Source organism: Quercus robur, chromosome 5 (assembly GCF_932294415.1).
Source record: "Quercus robur chromosome 5, dhQueRobu3.1, whole genome shotgun sequence".
Classification (NCBI taxonomy): Eukaryota; Viridiplantae; Streptophyta; class Magnoliopsida; order Fagales; family Fagaceae; genus Quercus; species Quercus robur.
This window is the reverse complement of record NC_065538.1, coordinates 10,106,645-10,124,123: the sequence shown is the minus strand read 5'-3', so window position 1 is coordinate 10,124,123 and position 17,479 is coordinate 10,106,645. Positions and strand designations below refer to the sequence as shown.

Genomic DNA, 17,479 nt, shown 5'->3' with positions numbered 1-17,479 from the left:
TCTTTAGGGCGATAATTTGCTCTTTAGAGGTGGCCAGCTGGTCCTTAGCCTAGCGAAGGAGCATTCGTTGACCTTCAGCCTGCCTCTCAACGCTGTCCAAGGTAGCTTTAGCACTTTTTCTATGCCTCTCCACCTCTATTAGCTTACTCTTGAGCTCTTGATTACTTTTTTCGGCCACGTGGAAGGCCTCTATGGCCACTATTCATCTCCCTTCTTCTTCCTTCATCTACCGATGGCAGAAATTTGTTATCTCCTCTGCTCGGAATGTGACTTGAATAGCTTGCCAAGGAAAGAAACACAGTAAAGGTGAAAAGAGGGAAATAGTAAAGGGAAGAAAGGGGAGGAAACTTGCAAAAAAAAAGGGGTTAATTGAAAGAATTACCATCATAAGGTCCCTCTTTAGACTAAGGAAGACCTCGTGCCTCCTTAGGGACCTTAGGTCGGCCATATCTTCAGGGAGTAGTAGTGCTTGCTCCACTGCGTCGGCCACATTACCGACCTTCCCTTGTTGGAAGTCCTTGATAGAGGCATTGGCGGGCAGAAGAGCTCCATCCAGCATCGAGGTGGGGGTTCAGGATGGAGATCCGACCTGGGAATCACTCCTTTTGTCAGCCCCCGTTTGCCCCACCTTAGCTTGTTTGGCCCCTTTTTAGGCCTCACCCTCTTAAGAAGGGTGGGCTTTTCCTCCTTCCATCACTTCCTTACCTTTCTGCTTCATTTTCCTTTTGAGGTCGGCGGGCTCAAGTCGAAGAGGTTGGGTGGGTGGAGGGGTGGGAAGCCTAGTCTGGGCTGTCTTCCCAAGTGCGTTTCCCCTTGGTTAGGACTCTAGTAGTTCTTATAGGGTGGACCTCGGCTTGTGTTGGATCCCCATATCATCTAGTATGGAAGTAACTCTTTCCTCCTTCCACCACCTCCTTACCCTTCTGCTCCCTTTTCCTTTTGAGGTAGGCGGGCTCAAGTCGGAGAGGTTGGGTGGGTGGAGGGGTGGGAAGCCTAGTCTGGGCTGCCTTCCCAGGCACGTTTCCCTTTGGTTCGGACTCCAGTAGTTCTTGCAGGGTGGACCTCGGCTTGCGTTGGATCCCCATATTGTTTAGTATGGAAGTAACTCCTCGGTGGTGACTGGATTAGGCCGGGAAAGGATGGTCGAGGTCACCAGTTGAGGCTTTTAGGGACAAAGGCTGATTAAAGACTTCGAACTTGTCCTTAGAGTCAGACACTTCAACGACCTCTTCTTCTTTTTCTTCTTCTTCCTTTGTGATGGCAGGATGAGAAGAAGTGGCCTCTTCAGTTGTATACTATGGTGGCAGGGCTACCTTTGGTATGCCTTCTGGTATAGGATCAGTGGTAAGCACGCCTTTTGGGATAGGACTGGTGGTGAGAAAGCCCGAAGTGGCAACACTGATTCGATGTAGGTGAGGGTCCTTTGCTTTGATGACGCACTTCGACACTTGGTAGCTCTTGGAGATGGGGGTGTAACCGAGAATTAAATGTGTTGCTCTTAGCTGACCGTCACTATGGATGAACACCTTGGCCTTTAGTATTTTGTCTAGGCTCATCTAATTGACAAGGTTGAAGTTGGGTACAACAGCGTTTTTATCTGCAAAACCATTGGGAAAAAACAGAAAAACATCGTTAGCAAAAAACAGAGCGATTTAAAGGAAAACTCATATACAAATACGAACAAAAGAAAAGGGGAAGGAAATCACTTTGAAATAATCAACCTAGACCTAAAGTCTCACTTGGTGTCCCCTCTTTCGTTGAGCAGGGGAGACCATCGTGCCACTCCCCTGAAACAATCAAGAAGTCCTTGTTTAGACCTTTGTTGGAATCAGGGAGGCATTGGATGAGCCTAACCTCAAGGTACCTAGACTTTAAGTAATAACCCTGCCCCTTTGGGTGGTGGAGGTTATAAACCCAATTAACATCATGGTGGGTAAGCCCTAAGCCCATTTTCTCATTAAGGGCGCCTATACTCCCTAAAATCCTAAACATGTTCGGGGCACATTGGGTGAGAGCTAACCTGTGAGTCCTAAAGTAATCCCTAATGACGGTGCCCATAGGGATTCTCATCCCTCCCTCTATAAAGGCAAGCATTGGGATTACCACCTCCCCCTCTTGCCTTTTCATGTGCCATTCCCCTTCCTTACAATACCTAATTGACACTCTTGGCGGAATCCTATACTGAGCTCTAAAGTTCTCTATACCTTTCTCGGAGTCTACCAGATAAACAAATCTACCCATATTTAGAGAAGGATTAGAGGTGCTAAGACAGTAAAGGAGAAACTGAGAAGGCTGAGGAGGAATAGACACAAAAAAAAAGAAAAAGAAAAAAAGAAAAAAAGAAAAGTAGCTAGAAAGAATAAATGGAAAGATTTATGAAGACTTACACGAAGAAGAGAACTCTCCTCGGACTGGCTCTTAGTAGGTGTGAGGGCACAAATGAAGTGGGTAAGTTTGCAAGTTCAGTGTATAAGCACAAAAGTGAGATGAATGATTGATTCGAGCAGTATTTATATCAAAAATAGAGTTACAAGCGGGAAAATTCCTACCCAAGTTCCAACAAAATCTCCAGCCGTTGGATTCGCATCGTGCTGTAGAATGTGGGGAACATGGAGCCGCAAAAATTTAATGAAAGCGCGTCTCAGATGCCAAAGCGTCAAGAGCGTGCGTTGGGCTACTAAAAAGGCATTTACGTAGACAGAGGTGATGTATGGTAAGAGCAGAATGGTTGTGGCGATATCGAAATCCGTTTTTTTGCTTGAGGAGCAAAATAGGGGAATTTCGAGGGGCTATTGTAGGGATGTTAGGCCTAGTAGAATATATTGGGCCTGGAGCCCAATCCGAGAATATGAAGTAGTCCGAGGAGGGGTAAACATTATCAAATGAGTCCGTGTTAGTAAGTGAGTAGGTTAATTTTGATTATAATGGTCCATAAGAGCGGTTCGAGGATGAATGCCTCCTCAGCTAATTAGAGCTGAGGTCCGAGATGGTGGTCTACTATCTCGGACAGCGTTCCAGGAGATTCTATTGATATGGACAAGCACCACAGAAGCACAGAATAGAGGGAAGTCCTAAATATCTAAAGAGAAAACTGCTATCACCGCATTTAATGCTTTGCACCTAACCAACTAGTCGCATTAATGTGAAGGTGATACCTAAACAGTAATTTTCAGTCTTACAGTTACTACTGAAACTTCAGGAAGGTGCTGATGGAACAGGGATCAATACTAGCAATCTGCCCTACATGTGGAGGGTAAAGAGGAAAGAATGAAGATAGTATAAAACAAAAAGAAGATCCTAAGGAAAGGAGATCGAGAAATTGAGAGAGAAACACTGTAGTAATCAAGAATTGAACTTGTAATCAAACTTGAGAAGAAATATGTAAGAACTGATCTCCTTGGATTGTGCCGAGGACGATTTCATTTAGTTTAAACTAGTCTATCTTCATTTTCTTGTCTTCTGGATCCACTTTAATTGTTGACTGACTCATTAAAGCCTAGTTTACCAACCCACTCTCTACAAATTCATTGTATTGGGCTCTTTGGGCCTAAGTTCATCTATCCTTTGGGCTTGGGAGCCAAATTGTGTCTTTAGGAGCCAAATTGTGTCCTTACAACAATTTTTTAACAATACCAAGTTGATGAATCTAATTTTTATAATTTCATAAAATAAGATCATTCTATCTAATTAACTCAAAAAATATAATTTTAACTATAATTTAATTATTGATTATTCGCATAGATTTGTAAATGGGTAAACAAAAATTTAGTCGCATTGCTTATTATATAGGAAAGAATAAGTTAATTAAGTAACTCCTGAACATCTTATCAAATTCGATAATAAGTTTGAACTCAAATAGCTCAAGCTTACTTTAATTCAACTTGGCTTAGATCATTTAGGCTATATAACTTAGTTTTCGAGATTCGGAAGGGAGGAAAAAAAAAGATTTACTTGAATATAACTATTGTATTTTTGTATAGGGTAAAATCTAGGTGCACTACATTAGGTTACCCAATACAATTAAGATACATAACTATAACGTATTAATTATTCATGAAAAAAATAGCATTTTTTTGAACTTCATTGGTCAATACAACCATGCATTTTAATTGGGAAACTTATTATACTGCATTTAAGGTGTTGTACTTAAGTTTTACTATTTTGTTCGATATCTTCTTCCTCGACAATAAAAATATTTGAATTAATAAAAAAAAAATACAATTTGGTGCCAATACTTTGTAATGTATGTATTGAGTATTATACCATACTGAAAATGTATTTGGTAGTTTTATTTATACTAAAGACAGTCTATAAGTTTACAAAACCAGTATGTGCCTATTTGAAGATCTTCCCCAAGGCCCTAAGAGCATTTACATCAATTAATACAAAATAGAAAGAGAAATCAATTTTACAAATTTAACCTCCAAAATCACTCATATCAATCAAGCTAAAAAATGAGTAAATTTGCAAAATTGCTACAGTATCTATATAAATTTACAAATACACTATTCATTTTGCATATAATTTTTTTATTCTTCCTCTACGTATTTAGAGGCTAATGAAAGAGAGTGTATGGTGGTTATTATGTGTGAAAAAAGATAAAACAAAATCAATAAAAATTGATATTTTAATGTAATGTAGTATAAAATAGATAATCTCATTGTTTTAAAAACTGGACAGGACCATCTGATCTGACCAATTGAACTGAAAACCAACCATCATTCTAAACCCAAAAAAACCCCCAATAACCAGTCAAAATCGATCAAAAACCGAGTTAAATCGAAAATCAGAGGCAAATCTAGTTTTGCTCTAGCCTAGTTTTTAAAACCATGAATAATCTAATGTGGGGTGTTTTGAAAAATAAGTTTGTAAAATAGAAAAAGTAAACTCTTTTTTATTTTATTTGAGAAAACAATTAATAATGTATTATTAAGGAAGGCTATTCAAATCAGCAGGTCATTGGCGCCGTTTGGTCACATCATCAATGATATTATTCTTCTTGCTTCGTGCTTCACTTGCTTTAGAGCTACACACGTCAGAATACATTGTAATAAGTTGCCCATTCACTACCTAGAAAAGCAATCTCATCCTCCCCTTTGCCCTTCTCATATACAAAATCAGGGGCATGACTAATGAGACATACAAAAATTCTGTCGTGTCGCAAGCTTCTATTTTTTTGGCCAACCCATCTTCTATCTCATTGGTTTCATGCTAGGCGTGTAGTGGAAGGACGATCGATGAAGCACCTGAAATCGTCAATTAATAAAAGAAACAAGATTCTACCGTACCCAATAATTAATAATGAGAGACATTGGGAAAGCAAGTAAACTGGCATGAATGAAGACTTCGAACCTAACTACAACACATCACTCATCAATATCATCATATGCATTAAAGTTAACCAAGTTTTCCAAATCAGTGGGGATCAGAACCTTGCACGTGCAAAAACGACTGGGGCAAAACTACCTAGAGTTGATTATAGCCCATGGTTTTTATTTCGTAGACACAAGATTGAAAAAAAAAAAAAAAAATCCTCATTGCTTTTGCCTTTAATTAAGTTAATAAATTTTAAAATATTACTAGTTATTAATACTTTTTTTTTTATGAAAAATTTATTTTTAAAGAGATTTTCAATTTATGATGTCTGCTTCTAATAATAACTCTTTATCATCAGACAAAGATACAAATCAATTTTTGATATAAGTGAGTTAATTGGAACCTACTATTTATTTATTTATTTTTTTGGTGAAAACTAGTTGTTAATACTTAATTAATACGTACAATTTTTAAGTTTAAACCAATCTTAAAATACTATAGGCTGGTCTGTACCACATGTGCACCTAAAGGCTTAATGTTTATGGAGAATTATTTATATTTAAATACTTATTAAGGAATAAAAAGCTATTCATATCTATAAAAAAATCCAAATCAACGAATGGGTAGAAAATAAATATAGAAGTCTAACATAATTAAATTAGAATTTATTTAAAAATAAATTAATAATACCTAATTTAATTAGGATTTTTTAGTGCTTGATTGCTTTATTTTAATAAAACAGTTATTTTTAATTAGCTTTAATTAATAGTAAATTAACAAAAATTAAAAACATGTATTATATTGACAATAAGAAAATATATGGACCTTCAAAAACTTAAATGACAGCATAAAATCAACCAAAAAAAAAATCAAAGACGTTTATTTTATTATAATAATAATAACAATATTATTATTATGAGGCATTACTTTGTGAGAAATATGAGCTACCCTCTTTTGTTTTTTAAAGTAAGAGTTTATTTATTTATTTATTAAGGTAAGAGGTAAGAGTTTATTAAGGTAAGAGTTTAACTAGTTAAACAATAACATGATAACGCTTTTTAAGGTTGTACGAATAACGTGATCCAGTTAATTCTCAATTTGATTCAATATTAAATTATGGGTAGTATTTGTTACATATACCCTGTTACACACGTATTGTTATATACCAATTTTTTAAAATTGTGTTAAAATATGAGTGCGTAACTAGGTAGGTGTGTATCCATTTTTTAAATATAAAAGTAAGCCAAAGTATGAAGGAAATGACAGAGAACATGCATGCAAAGACAATTACAGAGAGGTTGAGAAAGTTAAATACTTTTAATATAGTTTAGTTGTATATTAATTATAAGAGAAGTCACTCAAACTTCATGGAAATTGCCATTTTTTACGATAGATTAATGAAGAAGACAGCTAGATTCTCCAAGGTTAAGTTGACTGTTGACCAAGCTACAGTAAAATTAGATTATTAATTTTTCTTTAAAGTATTTATAATGGTGAAAATCAACTTGTTAAGGCGATTGTTTCACTAAGGATTTTTTATTTTTTATTTTTATTTTTATTTTTGGGGTAATGACTTTTGAAAAGAGATAGCGTTCCAAAACCAATTTCTTTTATGACGACTTTGCCTGACGAAAGGTTGACAGTTATTACTATATTACTTTTTGACTCCCAAATTTTGTTACCTTGAGTCAAAACACACCCAAAAAAGAAAAACTTTGAAATCTCATAAAGGAAAGAAAATATTTATAATTTTTCCCTTTGTTAAAAAATTAGTGCTCTGTTGTTTTTAAGCAAAATATTTTTTGGAAAATTATTTTCCATTTCAAGTGGTTTTTTTTTTTTTTTTTTTTTTTTTTTTTTTTTTTTTCAGGTAAAATATAGTCAAATTTATTAAATATTTTCTATTGATCATAAAATCCTTTATAAATAGTAAAAAATGTTTTGCTTCTGAAAAAATTTGGTAAAACAAGAGACGCAACAAATTTTACACTGTTAATAACACGTTATTAATAGTAAGAAAAAAGTTGTGTTAGTTGTGAATCCAATAGAAGACAAACTTCTTTTAGGAAAAAAAAAAAGAAAAGAAAAAAAAAAGATTAGTAATTTCAAGTGCACAAAAGATGTAAAACTCAAATGAAAAATTATTAGGTACTCCCGGAGTACCATAAATGCGTACTCCCTCCTCTCACATGAATGGTGGGTCCCACCATGAATTTAATTCCATGAATTTAATTAGTGGGACTCACCATTCATATGAGAGGAGGGAGTATGTATTTATGATATTCCGGGAGTATACAATAATTTCCCAACTCAAATATGTTTGAATGTGATCTTTTGGCTCTTCTTTATTCTCTATTGACATAATATGCTTGTAAGAAATATCAAAAGTCTTATAATTTAATGATACAATTTATCTCTTTTATTAGGAGGAAAAAAAATCTATCTCTTTTATTTGAAGAATCACATAAAAAATTAAATAAATAAAAATAAGACTTTTGATAATTCAGGGTCATCGATGCTACAAGCCTACGAATACAAACTCACCGATAACATTGACTAATGACCATGGGTCTATGAAGGAGATAAGCCTTTTTTATTTATTAATTCAAACGTACCTTTCTCCACCTAACAAGAGCATCAATTTCTGAGAGTTGTAAAACTCTGAATATGCTAAATTTTAGCATCAAATCAATAAAAACATGCATTACCAATTTGTAATTGTAAAAAAAAAAAAAAAAAAAAAAATTACAATTGAGCTCCGATATCATCCTAAATTTACTATAATACTGTAGCAATCTTAAACTTAAAACTGAGTTGCGGTGGCGTGGTTGTTGCTAAGCTGTGGAGTGGTCCTGTGATGGAGGCGCGGTGGTGGATACCATTGTCGTTCCTATAATCAGATCTCTTTGTGGGTGCATTGTCTCATATTTGTTCGGGTTCTAGAGAAGTAATATTGTCTTGAGTTCGCAGCTGCCAGTGCCAGCTGGGTGGTTGTCGGTGTAGTTGTGTTTTCCATACAAGTATAAACATCAATGTAAATATGGTTACGGTCTTTTGGGATCACTACATCTCCATTGGCAATGACATTTGAGACCTTGGTCTTAACAATCTGATTTTATTCTTTTACAGTTTTGGTTTTTTTTTTTTTTTGGGGCCCTCAAAAGTACCTTAGCATATTGAAAAGCATATCAGTTGTCTCTATTTGGTAGTCGACATTACTGATCAGAAAGGACTTTTCATCAACTTTCTATTAACCTTTTGTACTGGAAAATTTTCTATGCAGAGATCTTGAAGAAGTTTGTCATTTTTGCTGTCTGCCTTGATTTAATAGAAAATTAAATTTGTTGAAGGCGGTTTGGGTTTTGAGTTTTATTTGAGATTTGGGATTTATTTGGGTACTGGCTTTGAGTTTCTGTTTGGGTAATTGGGTTTTGCTTTAGTATTATCTCTGGGTTTGAGTCGGTAATTGTGCCGGTGGGTGGTGCTAGATTGTTGAGAGTAAGAAAGAGAGAGACAGAGGAAGAGAGACAAAAATGAGAGAGGGAAGAGAAATGGAAGAGAATAAAGATGGTTTTGTGTTATATTATTTTATAATGTATATATATTATTTTAATGTGTTGTGTGGTAAAATAAAACTTGAGATGTCAGGTGTATTGTAAAATAATATGGTATAAAAGATAAATTAATTTTTGATAAGGTAAAATGTGATATTTTTTAGAAGTCGAATCACGGATGCTAATCCTCTAACAACTGCACACACACATGTAAAGCTTAGCTTCCAACAATGAATAATATGTGTTGCATTTCTTAAGATGCTTCTTGTCCTCATTTTTTTTTTTTAATTGAAGCAACATTAATCAATTTAATAATTAGAAAACTAGTGTTGACTTTTTGGCACTTTCGACGCAAAGTCTATAAACGTATTTTCCTCGATATACCCTCTCTCCTAAGAATATTATGCTTTCTCTTTGAACCTTTCACGTCTTACTTTGTCCGATATCGATGAATATTATACAGTATGTTGAATCTCATCAGAAGTTGACCAAGATATCTAGGGGTCAAGTTTTGCAATGCCAATCATATTATGCTTTGAATCTCATCAAATTAAACTCTTGCTTAAACGCCACCATGTATAGTTGGTTTCCTCTTATCTAAGTAGTCAGCTTTCTATCTATATCCTCATTCCCAAGAAATCCACCATGGCTGTATCTTCTAAATGTCTGTTGCTCTTCATCTCCCTCCTTCTTGGCTATGGTGTTCTTCAGCTTGAGGCTACTGCAGATAATCAACCTTACAGAACTTCTTATCACTTTCAACCTCCCAAAAATTGGATGAATGGTATGATTTGTTGATTTTCTTTATTGAATTTTGTCATTATTTGTTATTTTATATTAGCTCTAACGGTGTATTTTTTGTTTTTGCATCTTTGATTTTATCAATGTGACCTGTTGTGATGGTGAATTGGACAAATGGGTATCTTTGGATGCACAGATCCTAATGGTATGTTCTTTCTAGTCATGTTCTCATTTTACAATTACCATGTTTCCGGCTTCATTAGTTTCTTTCATTTCTTTTTATTTTTTATTTTTTCATCTTTTTATATTCAACTTTGAAAGTAGTAATGTCAAGAGTTATAGTTTGATTGGCTGACCCTTTCTAGTTTTTTCCCATAGGAATACCAATGATTCAGATCTTTCCACCACTCTTCATCCAAAAAAAAAAAAAAAATTGAAAATAGTGACAGATCAAGTATAACTTTTCATTAAATGTTACAAAACTTTTACCCTATACGTCTCACTTTATTTGTCCTTTATTCCATTTTGGAATATCCCAAAATATTGTCCTGTTTCTAAAAATAAAAATTATTAGTTTACTAATATTCCTATTATACCACTAAGCCTCATTAAAAATAACTCTTTTTAAAAAAAACTGATAAATTTATTTAAGGGTAGTTTTGTAAACTTATACATTTTTATAAGGCAAACAAGACAATAAATGATGTTCCCTTAAAATGTTTGATTTTTTAAACATGACAAATAAAATGGGACGGAGGGAATAACTTTTTATGTAATTCATGTTTTATGAATTTTATGGTTTTTTTAATTTTAATTTTTTTTATATAAGATAGAAATTCTACTCTAGTATAAACTAAGTATTTATATGTGTGAAACTCCCTTTTAGAGACTTGAATCCTGACCCTTACTCCTCACACCCCACAAGCACTTTACTTTTTTTTTTTTTTTTGAGAAATAATTACAACATGATGCTAACCCTGCAATTCGAACATTTTCCCCCTAGACCCCCAAACAATTTGTACATGGGGAGATGCCAATTCAGCTACAAGGCCTTTGGCCACAAGCGCTCTACTTCTATGCATGTTATATTTCATATTAATCGGACTTTATTTATTATTTGAATGAAAAAATTATTGAGCTTTGATTATTTTGAAATTTTGCAAGTATGAAGAGTATAACGATAAAATATAAATAAGAATTGATTTATCAAAATACACATCTAATAAAAACATATTGATTGATGTAAAATTAACAAAGACAAAGTTTACTATGAACTCAATTTATTAGAGGTGAATTTTGACAAATTCATTATTGAATTACATCCTTCATACTTGTAAAATTTCTAGAAGATTAAAGACCAATAACTATGTTATTAATCAAATATTTAAATTTTAAATTTTTGTAGTCTAAAATTACTTATAAAAAATAAGTTTATGCACCTAATAACATTTGATTGACACTAAATTTGACATGCATGATAAGAATATAAAAAACATGTAATTCAATGGTTAGATTTTCAAAATATGTAGTAATATTAATTTTTTTAGTAGAAGTTGTAGCCATAAGCTATAGCCAAGTTCATATCCAAACTTTTTTTAACTAACAAAAATGATCCCAAATGAATCTTGAATCCATCTCTAAAAAGTAGTAGATTTTTTTTTTTTAGTAAGAAAACTTAGAAAATAATACAGGCGAATTAAACATGGGGCAGAATCCAATCTGAAATGGTTAAACTTCGTATTTCAACAATATTAATAGGATTAAAAAAAGCGTACAACATCACAGAAATGGATGTATTGGACACAGTTTCTTTTTTTTTTCTTTCTTCTTCTTCTTCTTGTATGTGTGTGGGAGAAGTAGAGTAAATGTTTCAAGGGCTACCTGCAATTCATCCTTTTAGATTATAATCAACTAAATCAAGGAAAAAAAATAATCCAAAAGGGTGAGTTAGGTCTAAATCTCAAGGGAATGTAATTTATAAATCTCAATCATATAAACACAAGGATTAATTGATACTTTAGGTCATTATTGTTACCGATTATGTAATCTACCTAGTATGGTAGTGTGTTAATGTGTTATATGTGGATCTTTTTGCAGGGCCAATGTTATATAAGGGAATTTACCATCTATTCTTTCAATATAATCCCAAAGGTGCAATTTGGGGCAACATTGTTTGGGGCCACTCTACGTCAACAGATCTTGTGAATTGGACCCCACATGAAGCTGCCATCTATCCATCACAACCGTCTGATATCAACGGCTGCTGGTCGGGTTCTGCCACGATCCTCCCCGAGGGTCGACCGGTCATTCTCTACACTGGAATAGACCCTAACAACCACCAAGTCCAAAACTTGGCCATGCCCAAAAACCTTTCTGATCCATTCCTTAGGGAATGGGTTAAGTCCCACGATAACCCACTAATGGCCCCTAATTTCTATAACAAAATCAATTCATCCTCATTCAGAGACCCAACCACTGGTTGGCTAGGCCGTGATGGGTATTGGAGAGTAATCATTGGGAACAAAATTAACCAAAAAGGATTAGCAATTCTTTATAAGAGCAAAGATTTTGTTCATTGGGAAGAAGCTAAAAATCCACTTTACTCATCCAAAAAATCAGGTATGTGGGAGTGTCCAGATTTTTATCCAGTTTTGATCAAAAGCAAACTTGGTATTGACACATCAATTGATGGTCCTAATACTAAACACGTGCTCAAGGTGAGCTTAGATGATACAAAACATGATTACTACAAGATTGGAAGTTATAACCAGGATAAGGATATCTTTATTCCGGATAACGGACCGTTCCATAAAAACTCTAGATTGAGATATGATTATGGAAAATTTTATGCCTCAAAGACTTTCTTTGAAGGAAACTCAAAGCACAGAAGAATCTTATGGGGCTGGGTTAATGAATCTTCGAGTGTAGAGAATGACATCAAGAAGGGATGGTCTGGAGTTCAGGTAATTTTAGCTTTACATAATTGCTTTATTAAATTTTAAGTTCCATTAGAAAAATAATTCAATTAAGTCAATTTGGATTTTTTTTTCCCAAATAGTTTATTAACTTATTTTTTAATTTACAACTTTTTAAAGTTTTACATTTTTTATAAGTGTAATTTTACTCTTAACAACTTTAAACAAATAGGTTTTTTCCAGCAAGAAATCAATCCAAACCATGCATAGTTTAAAGAAATGTTTGAATTAAACTCGCTAATTTTGAAATAACACTAAAATAATTTAATGGAGTGTGTTATTTTTCACTTTTAAGTAATACAACAAGTTTTCCTCAAAAAAAAAAAAAAAGGAAAAAAAAGAAAAAAGAAAAAAGAAGAAGAAAGTAATACGACAAGTTTTGTCTATTAACGGGTCCATTGGACTTTAGGGTTTAGGCCCACTTTTCGTTTTTTTTTTTTTTTCTTTTTAAAATTTTTAATTTTATTATTATTATTATTTTTTGAATAAGTCTACTTTAGGCTTTTGGGCCGCACACACATATGCTTCTTGTGGGGGTAAAAGACCAGTAGGCCCGCGTCGATGTCTCTATTGGGCCAAAGGCCCAGCCCAAGGGAAAAATCTCTCCTCGGTCGCGGGGAGAAAGAGCCCTTCCTCGGCCACGGGGAGAGCCCTCCTTAGCACAGTGTAGCCGAGGATGGAGGAGGTAACCTGCCACCGGTAGTGACACTCCCTATCATCCCACGGAGTGGGAAAAGTACTAAAGCAGAAAAGGACAACGAAAGTGTTGAAAGGAAAGGCTGCCATTATTGCATTTAGTGCCTTGTGCCTGACACGGCCATACTTCTCTGTCCTTACAACCACTCCCAACAACTGGAGGGAATGGCTGATGGGACAAGTACCTATCCTAGGGACCCCATTCATGAGGAAGAAAAACTGCTATAAAAGGGGAGTAAAGAAAGAGGAGAGAGGTGGGGCGGAGACCCCCCCAACACACCAGAGGCATCAAAGAAGGCTCCCCAGACTGTGGCGAGGACCAACCCTCTCTGAGGAATTTGATCCGCCTCAATTTGATCGTAAAGAGCACCATGATGACCGTTGTTCATATGCTAAAACCTAGCTCTTTGACCCATTCTCTACAAATTTATTGTAAAGGGCTCAAGGTCTAAGGTCCCATTCATTTTGGGCTTGGCCTGAAAAACGTGAGCCTACACTTCTTATATAAAGGCATTTCTGGATAATTCATTCTCAAGAAAAATAATAAACTTCCTCAAAAAAAAAAAAAATATATATATATATATATATATAATTATTCAGTATTTTGAACATTCTTTAAAAAACAAAGAAGAATTTAAACAAATTATCTCTGTCACACATTTTGCAGGCAATTCCAAGGAGTATTTGGCTCGATAATTCTGGAAAACAATTGGTGCAGTGGCCAATAAAAGAAATCGAAACGCTGCGTTTAAAAGAAATCAACTTGCCTAAGCAAGTGCTTAAGGGAGGATCAGTCCTTGAAGTTTCTGGTGTCACTGCAGCTCAGGTGATTTAAAAAAAAAAAAAAAAAAAAAATTAGTAGTGGGATTTTGCCACATGTCATGGTACAAAGCAAAATTAAATTGTTAAAATAGCTTATATGTTCTAAAACAAGTAATTTGTTTTTTCATAATATTTTACAGGCAGATGTGATTATTACATTTGAGATAAGCGAGCTCAGTAAAGCTGAAGTGCTGGATCCAAGTTGGACCGACCCACAATTGCTTTGTAGCCGAAAGGGTGTATCAGTTAAAAGTGGTATTGGGCCATTTGGGCTACTAGTATTGGCTTCAAAGGGCCTACAAGAATATACAGCAGTGTTTTATAGAATTTTTAAAAGCCACAGCAAATATGTGGTGCTTATGTGCAGTGACCAAAGCAGGTCTCTCTCTCTTGCCAAACTTCGAACTCTTTTTTTTTTTTTAACTCATTTTTTTTGGTTCTTATGGGGTGTTAATTGTTGACAGGTCTTCCTTCAATCATGAAAATGATGAGACCACATATGGGGCTTTTGTGGATGTGGACCCTGTTCATGAGAAGCTGTCACTCAGAAGCTTGGTGAGTTGCTATATATAAAACCAAAGAAAACGCTTTAAAAACACAAAGTTATATAATCATGTTGTCTTCTTTTGTTGGTGGCAAAAATAATCACGTTGTCTACACATTGCACATTTGCATTCATGGGAAACCTAAGAACTGCAGCATGTTTCAGTGTCTAGCCTATCACAATTTACATCAAACACTTTAGAATCTTTCCTTTTTTTGGATGTCTTACCTACTCCATACCTGCCTAGGAATGGAAAGTAAATCAGATTACATTGCATTCATGGTTTACTTAAGAAGTGCGAGATGTTTCTATAGCTCATCATAATTTCCATCAAAACACTTTAACAATCTTTCTTTTGGGCCAGGGCAAGACTTCCATTTAGTGCTCCAATAAATTAGACCAGATATGAGACTGACATGTAATCATTGTTAGTTATATAGTGCATCCGTGTGATATCCAATACATTGAATGTAAGCCAAGCAACTTCTATTTTTTGATATTGCACCTATTCAGGCCTTGCCTATGGATGATAGTGAATAAGATTTGGTAGGTTTTTCAATTCTACTAAATCCTAATAAGGGGAGTTTGGGGTTTTTTTAATGGGTATGAAATAGGTTTGGGTTTTCAATCTTGAATCCAATACAATACAATCATATATGCATTTAAATTATTAAAATGTTCCTATCATTTATTTTATTTGTAAGACAAGTCTCTCTAGTAATGTACTAATGCTTGAATTTAATTCAATAACATTATATATATATATATATATATATATTTATATATATTTAGGAAATTTACTAATTTGGTCCTCCAATTATAGGTTAAAGTTCAATTTGATATCTCAATTATTAATTGGGTCAATTCAGTCCTTCAACTATTGATTATGCGAATTTAGTTTTATAACTATCAAAATTAAGTCAAATCTCTAAATCATCTCTATATTTAAATTTTAACAAAACTAATTAATGTGGAAAATGAAGCATAAGTTAAAAAGTTAGTATTGAAAGTATAAAGTTTTCAAAATCAATTCAGTTTTAACTATTAATTCCATTATATTTAAATGGAAATGGGACCAATGGATGAAATTGATTTGATTTTGAAAGTTGAGGGACTAAATTGACATAATTAATAGTTGATGGACCAATTTGAACTTTAACTAATAGTTGAAGGACTAAATAACCTTTTTATTTAAGGTTAAACTGACCCACCTGTTTTACGCAATTCATGGTTTGATGAGTGTGATATGGAATTTCTAACATTTAATAAATTTTTGGAAAGATTTAGCATATAAAATATTTAACAGATTTGAGTTTTAAAAGGGGGTTTTTCCCCTTAAACCCGATCCGTTGTTCCTGTCATACTTTGGATTTATACATTTAATATATTGTATTTTATTTTTATTAAAAATAAAAACTCTTTTGGACTCTTATTTATTTATTTCGGATGAATAATCAAGGCCGAGGATAATTTTATCTATTCTTCTGCCAAATCAAAACTAAATGGAAGCACCACTAAAGCACCACTAAGTACAAAAGCTTAACATTCTTTTTTAAGGTTTGAGAAGATGTCCTTTAGGTATTTAATGATTACTATACATTATCATGTGTATTATTAGATCTTTAATAATGTATGAATTTGAAACACACACATTTGTTTTGATAGTTTATGTTCTTTTCAAATTCAATATTTTACGTGGTTGTATGTTTTCTAATGGAAGATACCTACTTAAAATGAATACCAATTGTATACAACCAAATAAAATGGAGGCCACCAGTCTAATATTGTTTAATTAAAAGATTCTTTAATTTTCATTCATACAATGATTATACCTACATAAATTTACACATCGACAACAAGCCTGCCTATAGAATTTGACCACCTTTTTGCTGAATTTGTGTTTGCATGCTTAAGACTATGATTTTTTTTTTCTTTCATTTACCCATTTAGCCATTTTGCCTTAATGCATTCGAGGTTTTATTTCTTTTTACAGATTGATCACTCTATAGTGGAGAGCTTTGGTGGAGAAGGAAAAGCTTGCATCACAGCTAGAGTTTATCCCACATTGGCTACGGATGCTGAGGCCCACTTATATGCTTTCAATAATGGAACTGGGAACGTTGGGATCACAACATTGAGTGCTTGGAGTATGAAGAAAGCTCAAATCAATTGAAACTATACTTAGAATTTATGGTGTTCATATGTTTTTATTTGACTATGCAGTATGCACCAATTAAAAAAAAAAATGATAATGCACCCATTTGAGCATAGTCAATGAATTGGTGCTTACTGGTTAATCCTGATATTAATCATCAATCAGTTGAAACTATTATATGTTTTCAATAATGCACCATTTTTTTCAATTGTGCACAGTTCGATAAATTCAATTAGTGCATAGAAAATTGATTGTCAATGGAAAAAATTTCAAATGCACCGGGCGCATGAGATAACGTCTCTTGTCAATGATGATTTAGCATAAGCACAAGAATTTTTTTCACCGTTAAAAAAATTTAAGATTTCAATTGGGTTAGGGAGGAAACGGTGCATATCCAACCCATTTGTTTTTTACAATAAAACCAAACATCAAAGCATGATTTGATGCATGCTTTTTCTAAATAGAACCCTAGACAATAGCTGAAGTGGGCTAGTGGGCATAAGATGCATGCATGATTGTCCTTCAAATGTAGACAAGATTTTGCTGCTTATATTCAAGCTCAAACATCATCCATAAAATTCATCAAGTAGACTGTACCATGTACACTTGCTGTGTTCCTTCATTTTCATCATGTTAAACATCATTCTCTAAACTAATTACATCTTAATAACAAGCT

General features: G+C 33.9%; 1 protein-coding gene and 1 pseudogene across 1 annotated transcript; both read left to right on the top strand.

The window, feature by feature from the left end:
* Nucleotides 1-9,309: 9,309 nt before the first annotated feature.
* LOC126725095 (beta-fructofuranosidase, insoluble isoenzyme CWINV1-like) lies at nucleotides 9,310-17,011 on the top strand. Its single transcript, XM_050429608.1, has 7 exons — nucleotides 9,310-9,654; nucleotides 9,808-9,816; nucleotides 11,709-12,574; nucleotides 13,950-14,108; nucleotides 14,245-14,483; nucleotides 14,569-14,659; nucleotides 16,642-17,011. The coding sequence occupies exons 1-7, from the start codon at nucleotides 9,516-9,518 to the stop codon at nucleotides 16,819-16,821; spliced, it is 1,683 nt and encodes a 560-aa protein (XP_050285565.1). The 5' UTR covers nucleotides 9,310-9,515; the 3' UTR covers nucleotides 16,822-17,011.
* Nucleotides 11,708-17,479, top strand: part of LOC126727772 (beta-fructofuranosidase, insoluble isoenzyme CWINV1-like) — a 41,236-nt pseudogene continuing 35,464 nt past the window's right edge.